Genomic DNA, 19977 nt, shown 5'->3' with positions numbered 1-19977 from the left:
CCTAATTTTGTATAATTTATATGTATTACCTTAATTATCAGAAAAATAGAAGCATTCTTACTTTGAAGTCTTTATTGTTTCATAAAGTGTTAAATGTTTTAAAAGGAAAAGCAAGCTTTCAAAATTTCAGACATTTCATTAAAGCACCTTCACAAACTACAAATATCTTCACTGCCCTAGAAGCAAGACATTCTCAAAGAACCACGGTGAGAGCTGAGAGTCAATATTCTTCAGAGAATGGAAACTCAGGATGACTGACACCACTGAAAGAAAAGAATGATTCATTTATTAAATCAGCCATGTTGTCATAGAGAACATTATTCTGTGAATGTGGTCAGGATGGGCTAAAACTCTAAAGCTACAAACACGTCCCTTGTTCTCCCCTGACAAGCACACCTGCAGGTGCCTGCTCCGTGTGCACATGGCACCTGCACGTCCAGTCCCAACATTCACGTGTGATCTCCACTCCACAGTGACAGGCAGTTGGACTCAAGTTACAATTTATATGAGAGCACAAGACCTAGGGCTCACTGTGGAGGCCATTTCACACACAGGGAGAACTTCTTCGGTCCCTAGTTGATGAAAAGGTGCACAAATTAGCTGCCCTTTCCCACACATCCATGGATAAGCAAATAGTGAGCACTCCAAAAGTACAGAGCACCTCCATTAAGGAACTTGTCATCTATAGGAGAGCTACCATGCACACCTGAATAATCACACAGTTCAAAGCAGGATTATTACCTTTTTAATTTATAATGTAGTCAAACATTGGTTATGCAGTAATTACTATTACTGCTTTTTTCATTTTTTCTATGTTTCTACTTTTCTTTCAGAATTTGTCTTTTACAATTTGACTCATAAAAGAGTGCATTCTGAGCAATTCCATGTACCAGGAGCCTGGCTCAGGTCATTACCTGAGCCCACAACAGAGTACAGAAAAGTAAGTATCCACCTTTTTTTCAATTATCATGTCTTTTATCAGAAGCATGATATCTGCTATAAAAACAATAGGGAGAGTTTTGAAATCTTTCACTGGAAACAAAATCTTCATTTCATCAATAATTGGTATTCCCTTCTCTCTAAACTCCCTTCCAGCATATCCCTGTATGATTAGCCCTCTGTCCCTTCAATCCTGACTTCTTCCTGCAGTAATTGGGCAGCTGGAATTCAATGTTAATGACTAAATCAAAGTTAAGATGGTAGGGGTTCCCCAGGAGATGGACCCCTAATGGACAAATATAACAATGGTGTGAGTTTTGACTCAAGAAACCACAGAAACCCAGATGATCTTACCTGAGTGTGTCCTGCTAAGCAGTCACTCACTGGAGGGTCAGTTAAGCTCATGATCTACTTGTAATTCAGTTTTGTGAGACAAGGATGAAGATATGGGAGTTGTAATAGGGAAGAAAGGGCAGTGAAGAGATCGATTTGTAGGAAGAAGATGGTGTCTTGGTGAAGAAATGCCCATAAGGGAGAATGTCCACCAGACACTTAGGGGACAGGGTGGGACAGGCCCAACTGACATAGTAGCACTAATGGATATTGGCCTTTCTAGGACCTTCCTCCATTAAAAATCATCTGCAATACATTTTATAGTTTTGTTGGGGTTAACATGATTGCAGGCTTCCTAGGTGGCTCAGTGGTAAAGGATCCACCTGCAAAGCAGGAGACATGGGTTTGATCCCTGAGTCAGCAAGATCCCCTGAAGAAGGAAATGGCAACTCACTTCAGTATTCTTGCCTGGGAAATCCCAGGGACAGAGGAGCCTGGCGGGCTACAGTCCACCAAGAGCCCATTTCCAAGAGTTGGAAATGACTGACTAAATAACAACAACAAAACTTGAATGCAATTCATGATGGATTCATTATTATACAGTTATTATTAATATAATAATTTTCCACTGATGTAGAAAGAAATAGAGATTAAAGATGTTCACAGGACCCTGAAAGAATACAGGGCTGCAGGCACTTTGCCCTCTGTGTTTCCTGGGTCCCTCAGCCTTGAGAGGAAGTACACCAGGCATAGGGATTAAGGGCACAAAGTAGTGAATTCACCAGGATGTGAACTGAGTGATTTTATTGATGGGCTGGCCTGGGCCCCATCACATTCCTCTTGGTCAGAGACAGAGCCCTGGAGGAAACCTCTGGTCTGAGGTCTGCAGGAAGCCCCTGGTTTACTCCTACTCTAGAAATCAGCACTGTTTCCCTAGATTTAAGCTTTTAAAAAGCTAAGTTCTCCTGCTGACCTGCCTACTACAGAAAACAGTATTTGTGGGAAACATCGGCAAGTCACTTACAGGTAAAATTCGTAATATTTTATATTTCTGTTGAGGCCATCGATTGCTTTCATGTCTTCTGGAGTCAGTTCAAAGTCAAACACCTGGAAGGAAAGAAGAATCACATTGACCTCTCCCCCAAGGAGAGGGCCTCCCCCAGGGACTGGAGGACTTTCCAGCTGGATGGAGACAGAAAGAGTAGACAGGGAAGCCATGTCTGTCCTCAGTTTCCAGATGAACAAGCCTGGGACCTTCTGCTGAGTTTTCACCTCTCCCTTCCCACACCTTCTCCTTCTCTGTCCACCTCACAAACATTACAGTGCATCAGTTGCTTATCTTTCTAAGTGAATTACTTGAGACAAAAAAAGAAGAAATCTAAAGTCTTTTTTTTTTTCCAAACACACTGCTTTTAGACACTCCTAACTTGATACCTGTACCTGAGTTGACATTAGACTGATTGCCTCTCCCCAACATACCCTAAGGGCAACAGCATTCGGCTGAAGCAATGTGGGAAGGAGGCTCCCCTGAGAAAGCCTGTTCAGGAATCTGATATCAAACTACTCATTATCTATGATTGGATCTAAAAGAAAACTTTATGTATATACTTTCTTGGAGAAAGTTATGAGAAGTGTTTAAACATTAAGGAACAACAAATTATTAAAAATTCACATCATAACAAAGAAATGGAAAGCTCAATTTTGTAAAGAAATTCATTTTCTCCAAAGTGATCTCGTTTCAGTGCAACATGAACCAAAGACTTAAACACATATTCTGTTGTGGAAGTTGGTATAGTGATACTGAATTTTAAATAAGAGAAGAGCTAGTCAAAAGCAGTCACGACATCCTTAAAATAGAAGAACGTAACATACTAAAAAGCAAAACTTATTTTTTACTTCAGTAACACAGTACAGAAATAGTTAAATAGACAAGAGTGGGCAGAAATGTACTTATGGACACTTGATATGTGGCAGAATTGACAAGGAAAAAGTGGAAATGGACAGTTGTTTTAGTTATTCAGTCACTTAGTATGTCCTACTCTTTGTGACCCCAAAGGAAGAGGTTTTTCTCCCCACTCACTGACTGAGAATCATATCACTGTGCTGAAAAGAAGACTAGGTTAGTTGCCTTATTCTAGCCAATAAAAACTATACAGAGAAGTCTTCAGGCTCCTCTAACAAGAGCCACATCCACCTGCTAAAGCAGAACTCCCGAGCAGCTCAGCACTGAACTGAAAATGCACAAAAGAGCCCAGCCTAGAGGACAACAGCTGAGCCGAGTGCAGGCTCATTTTCAAACCACAGATTCAGATACACAAATGAACTCCGCATTAAATCCTGAAACTGGGGAGAGTTTCCTGCACAGTTAAGGGCACAATAATGGTCTCCTGCTGCTGCTGCTGCTGCTGCTAAGTTGCTTCAGTCGTGCCTGACTCTGTGCGACTCCATAGACGGCAGCCCACCAGGCTCCCCTGTCCCTGGGATTCTCCAGGCAAGAACACTGGAGTGGGTTGCCATTTCCTTCTCCAATGCATGAAAGTGAAAAGTGAAAGTGAAGTCGCTCAGTCATGTCCAACTCTACAAATACATAAAAAGAGAAACAACCTAGCTAAAGTGGTCAAAGTCATTAAGAGGAACTTCACAGAGACAGAAACTCAAAAAAATTAAATGTATTAAGATGAAAGCCTATTAGTATTCAGGGAAATAGTAATAAAACCACAAGGCTTTGGAAGTTAAAGATAGTTTTTGTGCGCCCAAATTCACATGTTATGGTGTTAAAAATGGAGCCTTTGAGGGAGGAGTAGGTCATGATGGCAGAGCCCTCACAAATGAGATTTCAAGAATATCATATTCATATAAGAGACTTGGGAGAGCTGTGTTTCCCCTCCAACATGTAAAGATACAAGGAGAAGCCTGTGACCTAGAGGAGAATCCTCACCCAACCACATAGGTACCCTGATCTCAGATCTACAGCTTCACAACTGTGAGAAACAAATTTAATTTTTTTCATAGCCACTCAGCCTGTAGTGTTTTGTTAGAGCAGTTCAAACAGTCTAGGAAAAATCACATGATGCAATTTTATCAATTGAAAGAGAAACTAAGATATTTTCCTTAGGAGCCCTCTGCCCACAGCCCTGCTCGTCACCTGTATGTTCTCTTTGATCCACTTCTTGTTGTTACCCTTGGCCAGAACCACAACCCCACGTTGTATCTGGTAGCGAAGAGCAACCAGAGCTGCCGTTTTCTTGTGCTTTTGGGCAATGGCAGAGAGAACCAGGTCCTCCAGGAGAATGGGGTGGTTTGGGTTCACCCTGGAAGGAATTTCAGAAATGCTGAGGAGCTGAGTCTCTAAGGAGGCTTCTCAAACAGACCAAGTAGGTCCACTCCAGACCAGTGCTTCCCAAAGTCTGGTCCAGGGACCGTGAGCATCAGCATCACTTGGGATCTTATTAGAAATACAAATTCCACAGCTGAGCTGAAGACAAACTGAATGAGAACCTCAACTGTGTCACTTCCCATGCTGTGTTTACAGAGCTCTGCAGGTGATTCGGATGCATTATTCAGTTGAGAACAAATGCCAGATTGTGGATTATTTTCTTTAATTCTCAGGGGTTGTTTTTCTTCTGCAATCAAGGGCATGAATAGAGAAACAGTAGGGAAAGCCCAAGAATTCTTTTTAAATTTCACTTTTTAAGGTATTGATAAAAACTGACTGGTCTCAAAAATAAGAGATGTTCATTTCATCATTATTTTTCCAGGATGTTCACAGAAATGCTTCAAATTGAAATGTTTTCTATCATGATATACCAAGCAGTTACATATTATCCAAATTTTAGATATGAGCTAAGTGAGGCTTGCAACATCTGTTTTTACAAATGTGTTCATTAGTTAATAAGTAAATCATGACATCAGCTTGTGTCTCTTGTCTCAACTGGGTGATTACAATGCAGACTTTTGTTATTGATGAGTCTACAAGCTAATACAATGTAGAAAAATTGTCTGGGTGATGGGAAGATAAAAGAGAAGGATTAATTTCAACCCACCCCTCTCTCCCCTCTGCCTATGAGAGTTATCTGAGTGCTGTATTATTTAAATTGTTTCATCAAAAATTGAATTTCAAGGAAACTCCAGATGTCTTCATTAGGATTCAATACCATTCTTTTACTCGCTGGGATCCCAGAGCCGCATAGGCAACAAGAACGATTTCACGTGACTTGCAGAAATCCAACAGTTTGCTCTGGTTGAGATAAGGGTGACATTCCACCTGTAGAATGCCCAAAGAGAAGAGTGTCAGATTATATGACAATATTAATATGACATATATGATTATGACATTATATGACAATATTAATATGACAATATAATATGACATATGCAATATTAATATGACAGAGAAAGATTAAAAGTTTTCAGAGACTAAAGGAAAGACTACATCATTAAATGAAAACGGGAAATGTCAACATTTACAGAGAAACAGAGAAAAGTGTATTTATACAGTTAATTTTATGATAGACATGGATGGGAGAACCAGTCAAATACTGAGTAATCAAAAGCTGTGCTCTACATTTCAGTAGATGTTCCTGAGTAAATATTTCATATATTACTAGTATCATCTTGAGCCTTTAACTTCATCCTCTAACCTAGATGAATTTCATCACCTCCAACACATTTTTCGGAACTATGCTCCCTGTTTAAGACTCATAAATGCTGAGACAACTAGACCAAGAATTCAGACATCAGAACCCCACACAAACCCTTAAAATCCATCTCAGCTGTTGTGACTCTTTATTAATTTACTTCTGGTTCCATGTTTTTATCATCTTCCTTTCTGTATGCAGTTCTCTTCAGGGCACTTTTCCCTCCATCTGCTTATCCTTTCATCTCAGGGAAATGCCTCCTTCTTCTAGTTCTGAGTTCTACCCACAATTTAGAAGGCAGGCATCCCACCTTTTCCACCCAGACTGTCAAGCAGATACACTGCTACAGATTCTACTCACAACATACAGAGAGGCTCTTCACTCTAGAATCCTCTGACCCACAAAGATCAGATGAACAGCAGGGGAGGACAGACATACATCTGGCTCCAGGGCAAGAAGGAGGTTCTGAAGAGCAGGAGGGAGACAAGCCGAGCTGCTCACCTGGTTGCAGACAGGCTTGTACTTGAGCCCTGGCTTGTTCAGGATCTTCTCCAGCTGCTTGTGGTTGAAGTTGGACACCCCGATGGACTTGGTCAGCCCTGCATCCTTACACTTCTCCAGGGCCTGGGAGGGAGAGGTGGTGAACAGTCATGAACAGTCATTTGGAATGGGCAATAGAATAAGAATAAATGCTGAAAAACATCAGTAATCACACTCATCCATCAAGAATTACCCTTGACTATCAAGAAGAAAAATCAGGAAGAAGGTCATGTTATAAAAAGTAAAACTACCACCCCCACCTTAAAAAAAAACCCAGAAAAGATATATCACATGGAAGGAAAAAGACACCTGTCTACACTGTCCCAAATTCTCCTCCTCCATTCCTCTCTGTGAACATTTCACCAATGGTTTCCTCTCCACAACCCCAGCATCCATGCCTTTAGATTCATGAACTGCTGAGTCTGATGGGCCACAGCTCATTCTCACAGGTGGAAGAAATGAAGGAGGTTCCCCCTCTTCTGGCCCCTCCCTTGGTTCTCTCCTCCCTGGACTCACCTCCCACGTGCGACAGAAATCCACTGAGTCAAATATCAGTTTTCCATTTTCATCTTTTGGAAATAATTCCTCCCCTGGCTGGAATAGAAGAAGTCATTTTAGACATGTCACAAAATGATTTCTCTGCATTTACAGGCTGCCAGGCACCAGGGAGTAAACCTCCATCAGGTAGCTTCACAAATTTCTAAATATTAATATTTGCAAAGTGATTTGCACATATGGAGTTGTCAGCAATACCTTTAGGCAGGAGGCTTATTCCAATCTCTTACACTCAATATATGTTGTAATAAATACAATTTTTCTAGGTCCTAAAAGGGACTCATAGTGACTTCTCTGAATTTTGTCTGCTCCTTGTACTTGCCAATTTTGAAATGCCTTTTGGGGCTGGGAATGGGAGTAAGTTACATGACATAATTTCCAGAATAAAAGTTGTAGTCTTCATATGGCTAGATATCAGACTTTCTTTTCCTTCTGAGCATCAGGTGCCCTAGGGCAAGCATGTGAATCAGCAAGGCTGTCTTTAGGCGAATATGGAATGTGGATGATCCACACATGCTCTCAAATATTTGTGACCATGAGCCTCAAACTGCCCCAAGGTCATATTTGCCTCCAATGGAAAATGTTCAGTAAAAAATAAAGTAAATCATGAGTAGTCTCCTGATAAGGGATAGAAGAAAGGAGACATTTCTGAACACTGCTGAAAATCCTGAAAAACTGTGTCCGGGACGTACATAGTCCACTAAGCGATTTTGCATTAGATAGCTTGAGTTTATTTCTGTAACTTGAAACCAAGAGTTCTAAGTAAACCACCATTCTTAATGGCTAAGTACAGTCTACAAACCTCATCATGAAGACAAGCAAGAGTGTAAGCCATGTCTCCCAACTTCCTATACAGTGAAGAGATTTAACTCACCCAGAGGAAGCACCACCAAATCTCAACTTGAAAGAGTAGAAGACAAGATTAACTCATCATGTTCAATGTAAGGCAGTGTCATGCTCACCACAGCTGCACCAAACTCTTGGTTCATGAAATCCCCAGACACTCAGGAGTCATAACAAGGACTGTGTGCAGAACTGGCTGATTTCTATTTCCTTTAGTTTTTCAGGCAGAGCCTCAGATTATTAACTCCTTTCAAGTGGAGTATTACTCAGCCGTTAAAAAGAATTCATTTGAATCAGTTCTGATGAGATGGATGAAACTGGAGCCAATTATACAGAGTGAAGTAAGCCAGAAAGAAAAACACCAATACAGTATACTAACACATATATATGGAATTTAGAAAGATGGCAATGACGACCCTGTATGCAAGACAGGAAAACAGACGCAGCTGTGTATAACAGACTTTTGGACTCAGAGGGAGAGGGAGAGGGTGGGATGATTTGGGAGAATGGCATTCTATCATGTATACTATCATGTAAGAATTGAATCGCCAGTCTATGTCTGACGCAGGATACAGCATGCTTGGGGCTGGTGCATGGGGATGACCCACAGAGATGTTATGGGGAGGGAGGTGCGAGGGGGGTTCATGTTTGGGAACACATGTAAGAATTAAAGATTTTAAAATTAAAAAAATAAAAAACTTAATACTAAAAAAAAAACTCATTAAAAAGGTGATTACAAATAATTATTTGGGGGATTCTACTCTAGTGTAATCATCCTTTCAACCTACTAAGACAAATCTTTATTCAACCATCCATGCAAGTTGATACGCATTCTAACACAAGATATAACATTGATGTGATCACACAAATTTCTAACCTTCAGAGCCAGCGGATAATGCATAATATAGAGATCGACATAGTCCAGTTGAAGATTTTTCAGTGACTTTTCCAAGGCTGGTCGGACCAACTCTGGTCGAAGGGAAGTTAACCAAAGCTGCAGAAGTTAAAGAATGAAAGTTGCATTAATAATACACGAGGTAATTTTTTTTTTTTTTTTTTTTTTTGAGGCTTGTGGGATATTACTTCCCCTACCAAGGATGGAATCCCGGCTCATGGCAGTAAAGCACCAAGTGTTAAACTCTGCACCATCAGGGAACTCTAATACTTTAGGAATATACCAATAAGCATAGTTCAGCAAACAACTCTTCACCAAAGGATCCTATTATGTAATTGTCACCTGGGCACAATCACTTGCACACGTGCACACACACAACACACACAGTACCTTTGAAGTGCAGAATATGTCTTCTCTCTTCACAGTGCCATCTGCAATCTTGCTTCGAATGGCCTGGCCAACCTCCTCTTCGTTTTGGTAGGCATGAGCACAGTCAATATGGCGGAACCCAATCTCTATAGCGAATGGGGTGAATTCCAGAGCTTCCCTCTTAGCAACCTACATAAGCAACAAAGGTACAAGTTGAATATCCACATAAGATATTGCTAAGTACAAGCTTTGATCTTCCCAAGAGTCAACTTTTTTCTATGTCTTTGGTTAGTTCTGTATGTATGGTGATGAACCCATGACAGTTTCCCTTAACATTCCTAATAAGTAATTAAATGAACACTAGCCAGGAACCCTTCAACTTCAGGTGATCAGTGGCTGACTGCTGGTATCAGAGGATGGCAAAACCACCTTTAGGTTCAGTGATTTGATGAAAGAATCCAAAGGACTCAACAGAATGTTGTAGTCATGAATATGATTTATAATGTGAGGTGTTTGAAGCAAAAGGAGCAAAGTTACAAGGTGCCTGGTAAAAGTACCAAGAACCAAGGTGAAAGCTTCTGAGACTTCTACCTACCAGTGAAGCCACACAGAATACACCCAAAAACATACCAAAAAAAAAAAAAAAGCTGTATCTTTTCAAGGTGTACAATGTGATATTCTCATATAAGTTATTCTTGTTATTCACTTGCTCAGTCGTGTCTGACTCTTTGCAACCCCGTGGACTGCAGCACTCCAGGTTTCCCTGTTCTAAACCATCTCCCAGAGTTTGCTCAAACTCATGTCCTTTGAGCCAATGATGCCATCAAACCATCTCATCCTCTGTCCCCTCCTTCTCCTCTTGCTCTAAATCTTTCCCAGATTCAGGGTGTTTTCCCATGAGTTGTCACTAGCATCAAGTAGCCAAAGTATTGGAGATTCAGCTTTAGCATCAGTCATTCCAAGGAATATTCAGGGTTGGTTTCCTTTAGGATTGACTAGTTTGATCTGCTGGCTGTCCAGGGGACTTCAAGAGTCTTCTCCAACATCACTGTTCAAATGCATCATGTCTGTTGTTGTTGTTGTTGTTTTTGATGGTGACAGTGTTGGTCTGTATTTTTATTTTATTTTATTTTATTTTACTTTATTTTACTTTACAATACTGTATTGGTTTTGCCATACATCAACGTGAATCCACTACAGGTGTACATGAGTTCCAAATCCTGAACATCCTTCCCACCTCCCTCCCCATACCATCTCTCTCGGTCATCCCAGTGCACCAGCCCCATGCATTATGTATCCTGCATTGAACCTAGACTGGTGATTCATTTCTTACATGATATTATACATGTTTCAATGCCATTTTCCCAAATCATCCCACCCTCTCCTTCTCCCAGAGTCCAAAAGTCTGTTCTATACATCTGTGTCTCTTTTGCTGTCTCGCATACAGGGTTATCATTACCATCTTTCTAAATTCCATATATATGCATTAGTATACTATATTGGTGTTTTTCTTTCTGGCTTACTTCACTCTGTATAATAGGTTCCAGTTTCATTCACCTCATTAAAACTGATTCAAATGTATTCTTTTTAATGGCTGAGTAATACTCCATTGTGTATATGTATCACAGCTTTCTTATCCTTTCATCTGCTGATGGACATCTAGGTTGCTTCCATGTCCTGGCTATTATAAACAGTGCTGTGATGAACATTGGGGTACACGTCTCTTTCAATTCTGGTTTCCTTGGTGTGTATGCCCAGCAATGGGATTGCTGGGTCATAAGGCAGTTCTATTTCCAGTTTTTTAAGGAATCACCACACTGTTCTCCATAGTGGCTCCATAGTCTGCATTCCCACCAACAGTGTAGGAGGGTTCCCTTTTCTCCACACCCTCTCCAGCATTTATTGCTTGTAGACTTTTGGATCACAGCCATTCTGACTGGTGTGAAATGGTACCTCATTGTGGTTTTGATTTGCATTTCTCTGATGATGAATGATGTGAGCATCTTTTCACGTGTTTGTTAGCCATCTGTATGTCTTCTTTGGAAAATGTCTATTTAGATCTTTGGCCCATTTTTTGATTGGGTCATTTATTTTTCTGGAATTGAGCTGCAGGAGTTGCTTGTATATTTTTGAGATTAGTTGTTTGTCAGTTTCTTCATTTGCTATTATTATCTCCCATTTCGACGGCTGTCTTTTCACCTTGCTTATAGTTTCCTTTGTTATGCAGAAGCTTTTAATTTTAATTAGACCCCATTTGTTTATGTTTGCTTTTATTTCCAATATTCTGGAAGGTGGGTCATAGAGGATCCTGCTGTGATTCATGTCGGAGAGTATTTGGCCTATGTTCTCCTCTAGGAGTTTTACAGTTTCTGGTCTTACGTTTAGATCTTTAATCCATTTTGAGTTTATTTTTGTGTATGGTGTTAGAAAGTGTTCTAGTTTCATGCTTTTACAAGTGGTTGACCAGTTTTCCCAGCACCACTTGTTAAAGAGATTGTCTTTTCTCCATTGTATATTCTTGCCTCCTTTAAGATATAGTGTCCATAGGTGCGTGGATTTATCTCTGGGCTTTCTATTGTGTTCCATTGATCTATATTTCTGTCTTTGTGCCAGTACCATACTGTCTTGATGACTGTGGCTTTGTAGTAGATCCTGAAGTCAAGTTCATAGCAATAAAGGCATACCTCAAGAAACAAGAAAAAAGTCAAATAAATAACCTAACTCTACACCTAAAGCAACTAGAAAAGGAAGAAATGGAGAACCCCAGAGTTAGTAGAAGGAAAGAAATCTTAAAAATTAGGGCAGAAATAAATGCAAAAGAAACAAAAGAGACCATAGCAAAAATCAACAAAGCCAAAGCTGATTCTTTGAAAGGATAAATAAAATTGACAAACCATTAGCCAGACTTATCAAGAAACAAAGGGAGAAAAATCAAATCAATAAAATTCGAAATGAAAATGGAGAGATCACAACAGACAACGCAGAAATACAAAGGATCATAAGAGACTACTATCAGCAATTATACGCCAATAAAATGGACAACGTGGAAAAAATGGACAAATTCTTAGAAAAGTACAACTTTCCAAAACTGAACCAGGAAGAAATAGAAAATCTTAACAGACCCATCACAAGCATGGAAATTGAAGAAATCAGAAATCTTCCAGCAAACAAAAGCCCAGGTCCAGATAGCTTCACAGCTGAATTCTACCAAAAATTTAGAGAAGAGCTAACACCTATCCTACTCAAACACTTCCAGAAAATTGCAGAGGAAGGTAAACTTCCAAACTCATTCTATGAGGCCACCATCACCCTAATACCAAAACCTGACAAAGATGCCACAAAAAAAGAAAACTGCAGGCCAATATCACTGATGAACATAGATGCAAAAATCCTCAACAAAATTCTAGCAATCAGAATCCAACAACACATTAAAAAGATTATACACCATGACCAAGTGGGCTTTATCCCAGGGATGCAAGGATTCTTCAGTATCTGCAAATCAATCAATGTAATTCACCACATTAAGAAATTGAAAAATAAAAGCCATATGATTATCTCAATAGATGCAGAGAAAGCCTTTGACAAAATTCAACATCCATTTATGATAAAAAAAAAAAAAACTCTCCAGAAAGCAGGAATAGAAGGAACATACCTCAACATAATAAAAGCTATATATGACAAACCCACAGCAAACATTATCCTCAATGGTGAAAAATTGAAAGCATTTCCCCTAAAGTCAGGATCAAGACAAGGGTGCCCACTTTCACCACTACTATTCAACATAGTTCTGGAAGTTTTCGTCACAGCAATCAGAGCAGAAAAAGAAATAAAAAGAATCCAAATTGGAAAAGAAGAAGTAAAACTCTCACTGTTTGCAGATGACATGATCCTCTACATAGAAAACCCTAAAGACTCCACCAGAAAATTACTAGAGCTCATCAATGAATATAGTAAAGTTGCAGGATATAAAATCAACACACAGAAATCCCTTGTATTCCTATACACTAATAATGAGAAAGTAGAAAACGAAATTAAGGAAACAATTCCATTCACCATTGCAACGAAAAGAATAAAATACTTAGGAATATATCTAACTAAAGAAACTAAAGACCTATATATATATAAAACTATAAAACACTGGTGAAAGAAATCAAAGAGGATACTAATAAATGGAGAAATATACCATGTTCATGGATCGGAAGAATTAATATAGTGAAAATGAGTATACTATCCAAAGCAATCTACAGATTCAATGCAATCCCTATCAAGCTACCAGCGGTATTTTTCACAGAGCTAGAACAAACAATTTCACAACTTGTATGGAAATACAAAAAACCTCAAATAGCCAAAGCAATCTTGGCAACGAAGAATGGAACTGGACAAATGCATCAATTCTTTGGTGCACAGCCTTCTTTATGGTCCAGCACTTACATCCATACACAAACATGACTACTGGAAAAACCATAGCTTTGACAATATGTACCTCTGTGGGCAAAGTAATATCTCTGCTTTTTAATACACTGTCCACGATTGTTATAGCTTTTCTTCCAAGGAGCAAGTGTCTTTTAATTTTCTGGCTACACATCATTCACAGTAATTTTGGAGACAAAAAAAAAAGTCTGTCACTGTTTTCATTGTTTTCCCATCAATTTGCCATAAAGTTATGGGACAGGGTGCCATAGTTTTTCAAATGTGGAGTTGTAAACCAGGTTTTTCACTCTCCACTTTCACCTTCTTCAAGAGGCTATTTAATTCCTCTTCATTTTCTGCCATTATGGTGGTGTCATTTGCATATCTCAGGTTACTGATATTTCTCACAGGAATCTTGATGCCAGCTTGAGTTTCATCCAGCCTGGCATTTCTCAGGATTGTACTTACTCATATAAGTATCCATTCTTAATAATTACCACAAGCAAGCTAGTTAACACCATCACCTCACATGGCTACCTTTTAGAAGTGCTTGTAAGAAGATATAGATCTAGTCTCTACAAAATCTCAAGAGATAGCCCATTATTTTTAACTATAGTCAACTTGCTGTACATCAGGTCTCCAGAATTATGCCTCTTACAACAGAAGGTTGTACCCTTGATCAACATCTTTCCATTTTTCCCAGGCTTGTCACCAGCTTCTGGTCACCATAATGCTACTCTCCCTTCTATGAGTACCACCATTTTAGATTCCACCTACAAAGAGATCATGCAGTATTTGTCTTTCTATTTCTGGCTTACTTCACTTGTGATTGCAAATGGACTAACTTTGTCTTCAGTGCTCAATACTATTCCATTTCTTTTTATGTGATTCAGAATCTTTCCCATTTCAAGGAGGTAGATAATTGGGGTAACAGACTTCTGCTGGGTCTAGTTCTGGTTTTTCTTAAATGCATGGACATTTGGGGATGGGCTTCCCCGGTGGCTCAGACAGTATAGAATCTGCCTGCAATGCAGGAGACCTGGGTTCGATCCCCAGGATAGGAGATCCCCTGGAGAAGGGAAAGGCTACCCACTCCAGTACTCTCGCCTGGAGAATTCCACAGACTATACAGTCCATGGGATCACAAAGAGTCAGACACGACTGAGTGATGTTCACTTTCAGGGATGTACCTGGGAATGAGCCCATGAGCTTCAGTAACAGCCCTTTCCTCTTCCTCTCCTCAATCCAATGTGCTCTATGAAGTAAACAAGTTCTGTCTTCTATCTGCAAAGTGTCTCTTAATAATTTTTCCATTTTATAAATTAGAATAGTGAGCCTCAAAGTATAAGTCCAGTCCCTTGTCACATCTACTCTAAAGACAAGATAGACAGCAAACTTTCTGGCTTCCAGTCTAGAGACTTGTCCACTAACCCCTCTTATGACCAAGCACTGCAGACCATACTTTAATAAAAACACACTACAAAACCCCAGGATACATTACAAAACCTGGCCTGTAAGATTGTATCTTATCCACTCAAGTGATACTAAGGTTCCCATCAGAAGAAGTTTCCAAGCAGAAACAGAAGCACAAGGCAAAATGCAGCTGGAGTGCTTCTTGCCTGGCACCAAGCAGATATCCCACAGTAGAAAAGCAATTCTCTCCCATTAGTTTTCAGTCACCTCATCTTCAGGACCTTCCACCTCAAATACCTCTCTGGGTCATGTATTATTGGAAGCAGGAAAGAGCTCTTGAACTAATAAAACATACATAAAAACCTTGCAACTGCAGTCACCCACAAAGGAAAGCAGCTGACAGTCAGTGATCTTGACAGCCGAGTCTCACCTCTTCTGCCAAGCTGGGAAAGAGATGGAAAGTGGAGGGGAACCCAGACCCAGAGTAATCTACAGGTGAGCACAGTTTCATAACCCTGAGGCAGAGTGAAGACTGAATGCTCTCTCCTCTTTCATAGGGCATCATTCTGGCCTGGTTAGTGGAATGATGTGATCCTCCCAGAGTCACACAGGAGCTCAGTGCTTGACAACCCAAGTCCCTTTCACTCATGTTAAATCCACTACTATTTATATCTCAACCTACAACTGCTACTGTTACCTCCGGAGGTGCATAGGTTCCAAATCCCAGGACAGGAATGAAGTGGCCGTCATTAAGTTTCACTCTCTGGCTTTTGGGATCCATTGCCTATTTCTCCTTGGAGTAAGCAGACTGAGGATTTTCTTCTTTGTTCACAGGTTAGGAATAACAGGAAGGTAACACCCCACCTGCACCATCCAATGTTAACAGATATATTGCAGGAGAAGCATGATTAAACCAGTTTCCATTGAGTAAGAACAGGATTGAAATCAATTAGCTTGTTTGCTTTTTTCTTTTTTTAGCAGTAAAACACTATTATATAATGATGATATGTGCTGAATAATTATTGACTATATTTTAGACTAGAAACTTCCACAAGAGCAATAGTTTTTATTTTTCTATTACAAAGCCAATCTCGATCCAATATCAGTTGAAACAATGGTCTTACAGTACAAACATACACGAATACACAAATCACACAATGCAAAAGTGTTTAATAAGCAGTTTTGAAAATGCTACCCTTTAATAAAGAATCAAAACTTCAAATGAAAATAAGTTTGCCTTTTTACATTTTCCACCAGCAAAATTATTATGCTTTACAGACCTGACTGGTGAAATCCTGAACATGATATGGAAACCAGACATTTGGCCAAAGTGCTTATTGGAGGTTAATATTAATAGTTTTAGGATATCATGTGCAGTGTGCAAACTCTGAGTGTTCATACCTGCACTTAGTTATATAACTCTAATAGTACTCTCATAATGTAACTGACACATATTTTACATAATTTAAAAACTGTTCCACATTATTCATAAAAGAAAAACCTATAAACAAATAAAAATACAACAAATTTGGAAAGAGTAATGGAAATTGTGATGCACTTATAGACAGGGATATTGTGAAGACAAATAAAATTTAACATGTGCTGTGATATCAGCAAAATGGTGAGATGGCAGGATGGAAATCTCCCATGGAAAGACAAGAAAAGAAAGAGAAGGCAGCTGAAAACCTCATAGGAGTTCTGAAAAACAGTCAAACAAAGATCTACAGCAAAAAAAGTAAACAGGCAACTAGGTAAAATCCAGAACAGAATTACAGAAAATTTCATCATATATTACTCACCTGTACCCTCCTCCTGCCTGGGGTAGTGCAGTCTTGATCAGTTCCAGTTGCCTCCCTCAAACCAGAATGATCAGAGAAAACCTTATGTGCAATGTTCCAACCTACCTGGGGACTGCATGGAGACTAGTGTCTGTTCTACTTAACTCTAAACTTAAACTGAAGAGCAGCTGGAGAGGCTATTACAGCTACAGAAGGAACATATATATATATATATATATATATACACACACACATATATATATATATGTATATATGTATGTATGTATGTATGTATGTATAGTATATATGTATGTGTATGTATATACATATACATACATACAGGGACTCAAGGACAAAGTAATAAATGTGAAGACACAGACTAGACCATGTATTAATAAAACCCTGAAGAGAACTGGGGTGTGGCTTTGGGGGACATAGGGCATTCAAAAAACAGTCATAAATTTACCAGAATCAGAAAGCAATTCTCAGGCCAGACACGATGATGACTCAGAAATGACTGAGACCCCCTTAGCTTTCTTGTTGGGCTGATCCCAAGACTAGGAGCATGATGAGCAAACTAATGAAGAAGTCATGACAAGAAACAAATCTACCAAGAGCAAATTTTTGCCTGCTGTTTCAAGTACCCAATGATGAACACAAACAACACAGGAATACACACACACACACACAGCAACACACACAGGAACATACACACACACATCTGGATGGGGCAGTGCACACTTATAAGGGATGGAATGAGTTTGGACCCAGCCATCAGAGTTCTGCTCCAGCACCTTGGGACTCACACGGTCCAGTAGGGTGGGTACACCCAGTGAGCACAGAAGCCTCTGCTCACACTTGGCTCTGGTGTAACCTCTCTCTCCCCTCCCACCAAGCTGCCAGCATGCCCTGGGGAAGGGGTGACCCTGCCAACATCAGCTCCAGCTCTGCCCCCAGATCCTCCAGGCACAAAGACTGCACAGGGACCTGTCCACACATGGACACCCCTGCAAGACCAGAACAAGTTTTTCACCTAATTTCATAGGGATGCTTCCTTGGTGGCTCAGCTGGTAAAGAATCTGTCTGCAGTGTGGGAGACCTGGATCGATCTCTGGCTTGGGAAGATCCCCTGGAGAAGGGAACAGCTACCCACTCGAGTATTCTGTCTTGGAGAATTCCATGAACTGTACAGTCCATGCAGTCACAAAGAGTCAGACCCTATTGAGCCACTTTCACCTCACAGGGAGAGAGGAAGTTAATGAGGAGAGAGGAATTTGTGTCAAATGAAACAATAAGAATAAACACCAGAGAAAAAATAAGCTATGAGATAGACAATGATAGTTTACCAATATAATTTACTGGAATGGAGAAACATAAGAAGAATGCTACCTTAACTAGGGAATGGAACATACTAACATTCACAGTGTAGGGGTTCCAGAAGCAGAAGAGAGGAGGAAAGGGGCAGAAAATGCATATGATGAAAGTGTGGCTAAAATTTTCTTAACCTAGGACTTCCCTGGTGGTCCAGTGGTGAGGACTCTGTGCTTCCACTGCACGGGGCACAGGTTCTGAACCTGTTCGGGAAACTACTTACCAAAGGTGATTGAAATCATGAGATAGGGGATATTCCTAGATTACCTGGATCACTCTGGTATATTCACAGAGTCCTTATTCATAGGACCTGGGAGGGCTGTAGTCGAAGAGAAGGTGGGAAAATAGGAGCATTAGATAAAAGAATCAAAGACACTATGGGCTGTCTCTGAAGATGTTGGAAGAGTGTCCAAGACAGAAAATGAAGCATTCTCTTGTATAGTGACATAGTCATGTATGACTCTTTGCACCCCATGGACTATAACACACAAGGATTCCCTGTCCTTCACTATCTCCTGGGGTTTGCTCTAGCTCATGTCCATTGAGTCAGTGATGCCATCAAACCAGCTCATCCTCTGTTGCACCCTTCTCCTCCTGCCCTAAGTCTTTCTTGCATCAGGGTCTTTTCCAATGAGTCAGCTCTTTGCACTAGGGTGAAAAATATTGGAGCTTCAGCTTCAGCATCAGTCCTTCCAATGAGTATTCAAGGTTGTTTTCCTGTAGGATTGACTGCTTTGTTCTCCTTGCCATTGAGGGACTGAATCTTCTCCAATACCACCTTTCAAAAACATCAAATCTTCAGCCTTCTTTATGATTCAATTCTCACATCCATACTGACTACTGAAAAAAAATACTTTTTACTAAATGAAACTTGGTGGGCAAAGTGATGTCTCTGCTTAATACGTTGTCTAAGTGTGTCATAGATTTTTTCCAAGGACCAAGTGTCTTAATTTCCTGGCTGCAGTCATGGTTCACAGCAATTTTGGAGCCCAAGAAAATAAGTCTGTTACTGTTTCCATTTTTTTCCCATCTATTTGTCACAAAGTGATGGGACTGGATGGGCTTCCAGGTGGCCCTACTGGTAAAGAACCTGCCAATGCAGGAGATATAAGTGACATGGGTTCTACACCTGGGTCAGGAAGATCCCCTGAAGGAAGGCATGCAACCCACACCAGTATTCTTGCTCAGGGAATCCCATGGACAGTGGAGCCTGGCCAGCTACAGTCCATAGGGTCGCAAAGAGTCGGACATGACTGAAGCGTCTTAGCATGCACTAACGCACGATGTGACTGATTGCAATGATCTTATTTTCTTGAATGCTGAAAGTTAAGCCAGGTTTTTCACTCTCCTCTACCACCTCATCAAGAGGCTCTTTAGTTCCTCTTCACTTTCTGCCTGAAAGGTGAAGTTATCTGCATAACTGAAGTTATTGATATTTCTCCCATCAATCTTGATTCCAGCCTGTGATTCATCCAACCCTGCACTTAGCTTGATGTACTCCACATATAAGTCAAATATGCAGGGTGGCAATATACAGCCTTGACATATTCCTTTACCAATTTTAAACCAGTTCATTGTTCCATGTCTGGTTCTAACTTTTGCTTCTTGACCTGCATACAGGTTTCTCAGGAGGCAGATAAGGTTTTCTGTTATTCCTATCTCTTTAAGAATTTTCTACAGTTTGTTCTGATCCACACAGTCAAAGACTTTAAAGTAATCATGGAAGCAGAAGATGTTTTTATGGAATTCCCTTGCTTTTCTATGATCCAAGAGATATTGGCAATTTGATCATTGCTTCCTCCACTTTTTCTAAATCCAACTTGTAAAAGTTCTCGGTTCACATATTGCTAAAGTCTAGCTTGAAGGATTTTGAGCATTACTTTGCTAGCATGTG

At 40.1% G+C, this 19977-nt stretch overlaps 1 protein-coding gene across 1 annotated transcript; it reads right to left on the bottom strand.

The window, feature by feature from the left end:
- Positions 1-220: 220 nt before the first annotated feature.
- On the bottom strand, positions 221-15791 carry LOC128058218 (dihydrodiol dehydrogenase 3-like). The gene is made up of 9 exons (XM_052650600.1): positions 15632-15791; positions 9133-9300; positions 8725-8841; positions 6966-7043; positions 6411-6533; positions 5427-5536; positions 4418-4583; positions 2297-2379; positions 221-263 (listed from the first exon to the last, which is right to left on the bottom strand). The coding sequence occupies exons 1-9, from the start codon at positions 15713-15715 to the stop codon at positions 221-223; spliced, it is 972 nt and encodes a 323-aa protein (XP_052506560.1). The 5' UTR covers positions 15716-15791.
- Between the last annotated feature and the right edge of the window lie 4186 nt (positions 15792-19977).

Source organism: Budorcas taxicolor, chromosome 13, assembly GCF_023091745.1.
Source record: "Budorcas taxicolor isolate Tak-1 chromosome 13, Takin1.1, whole genome shotgun sequence".
Classification (NCBI taxonomy): Eukaryota; Metazoa; Chordata; class Mammalia; order Artiodactyla; family Bovidae; genus Budorcas; species Budorcas taxicolor.
This window is presented reverse-complemented; position numbering and strand designations above follow the sequence as displayed.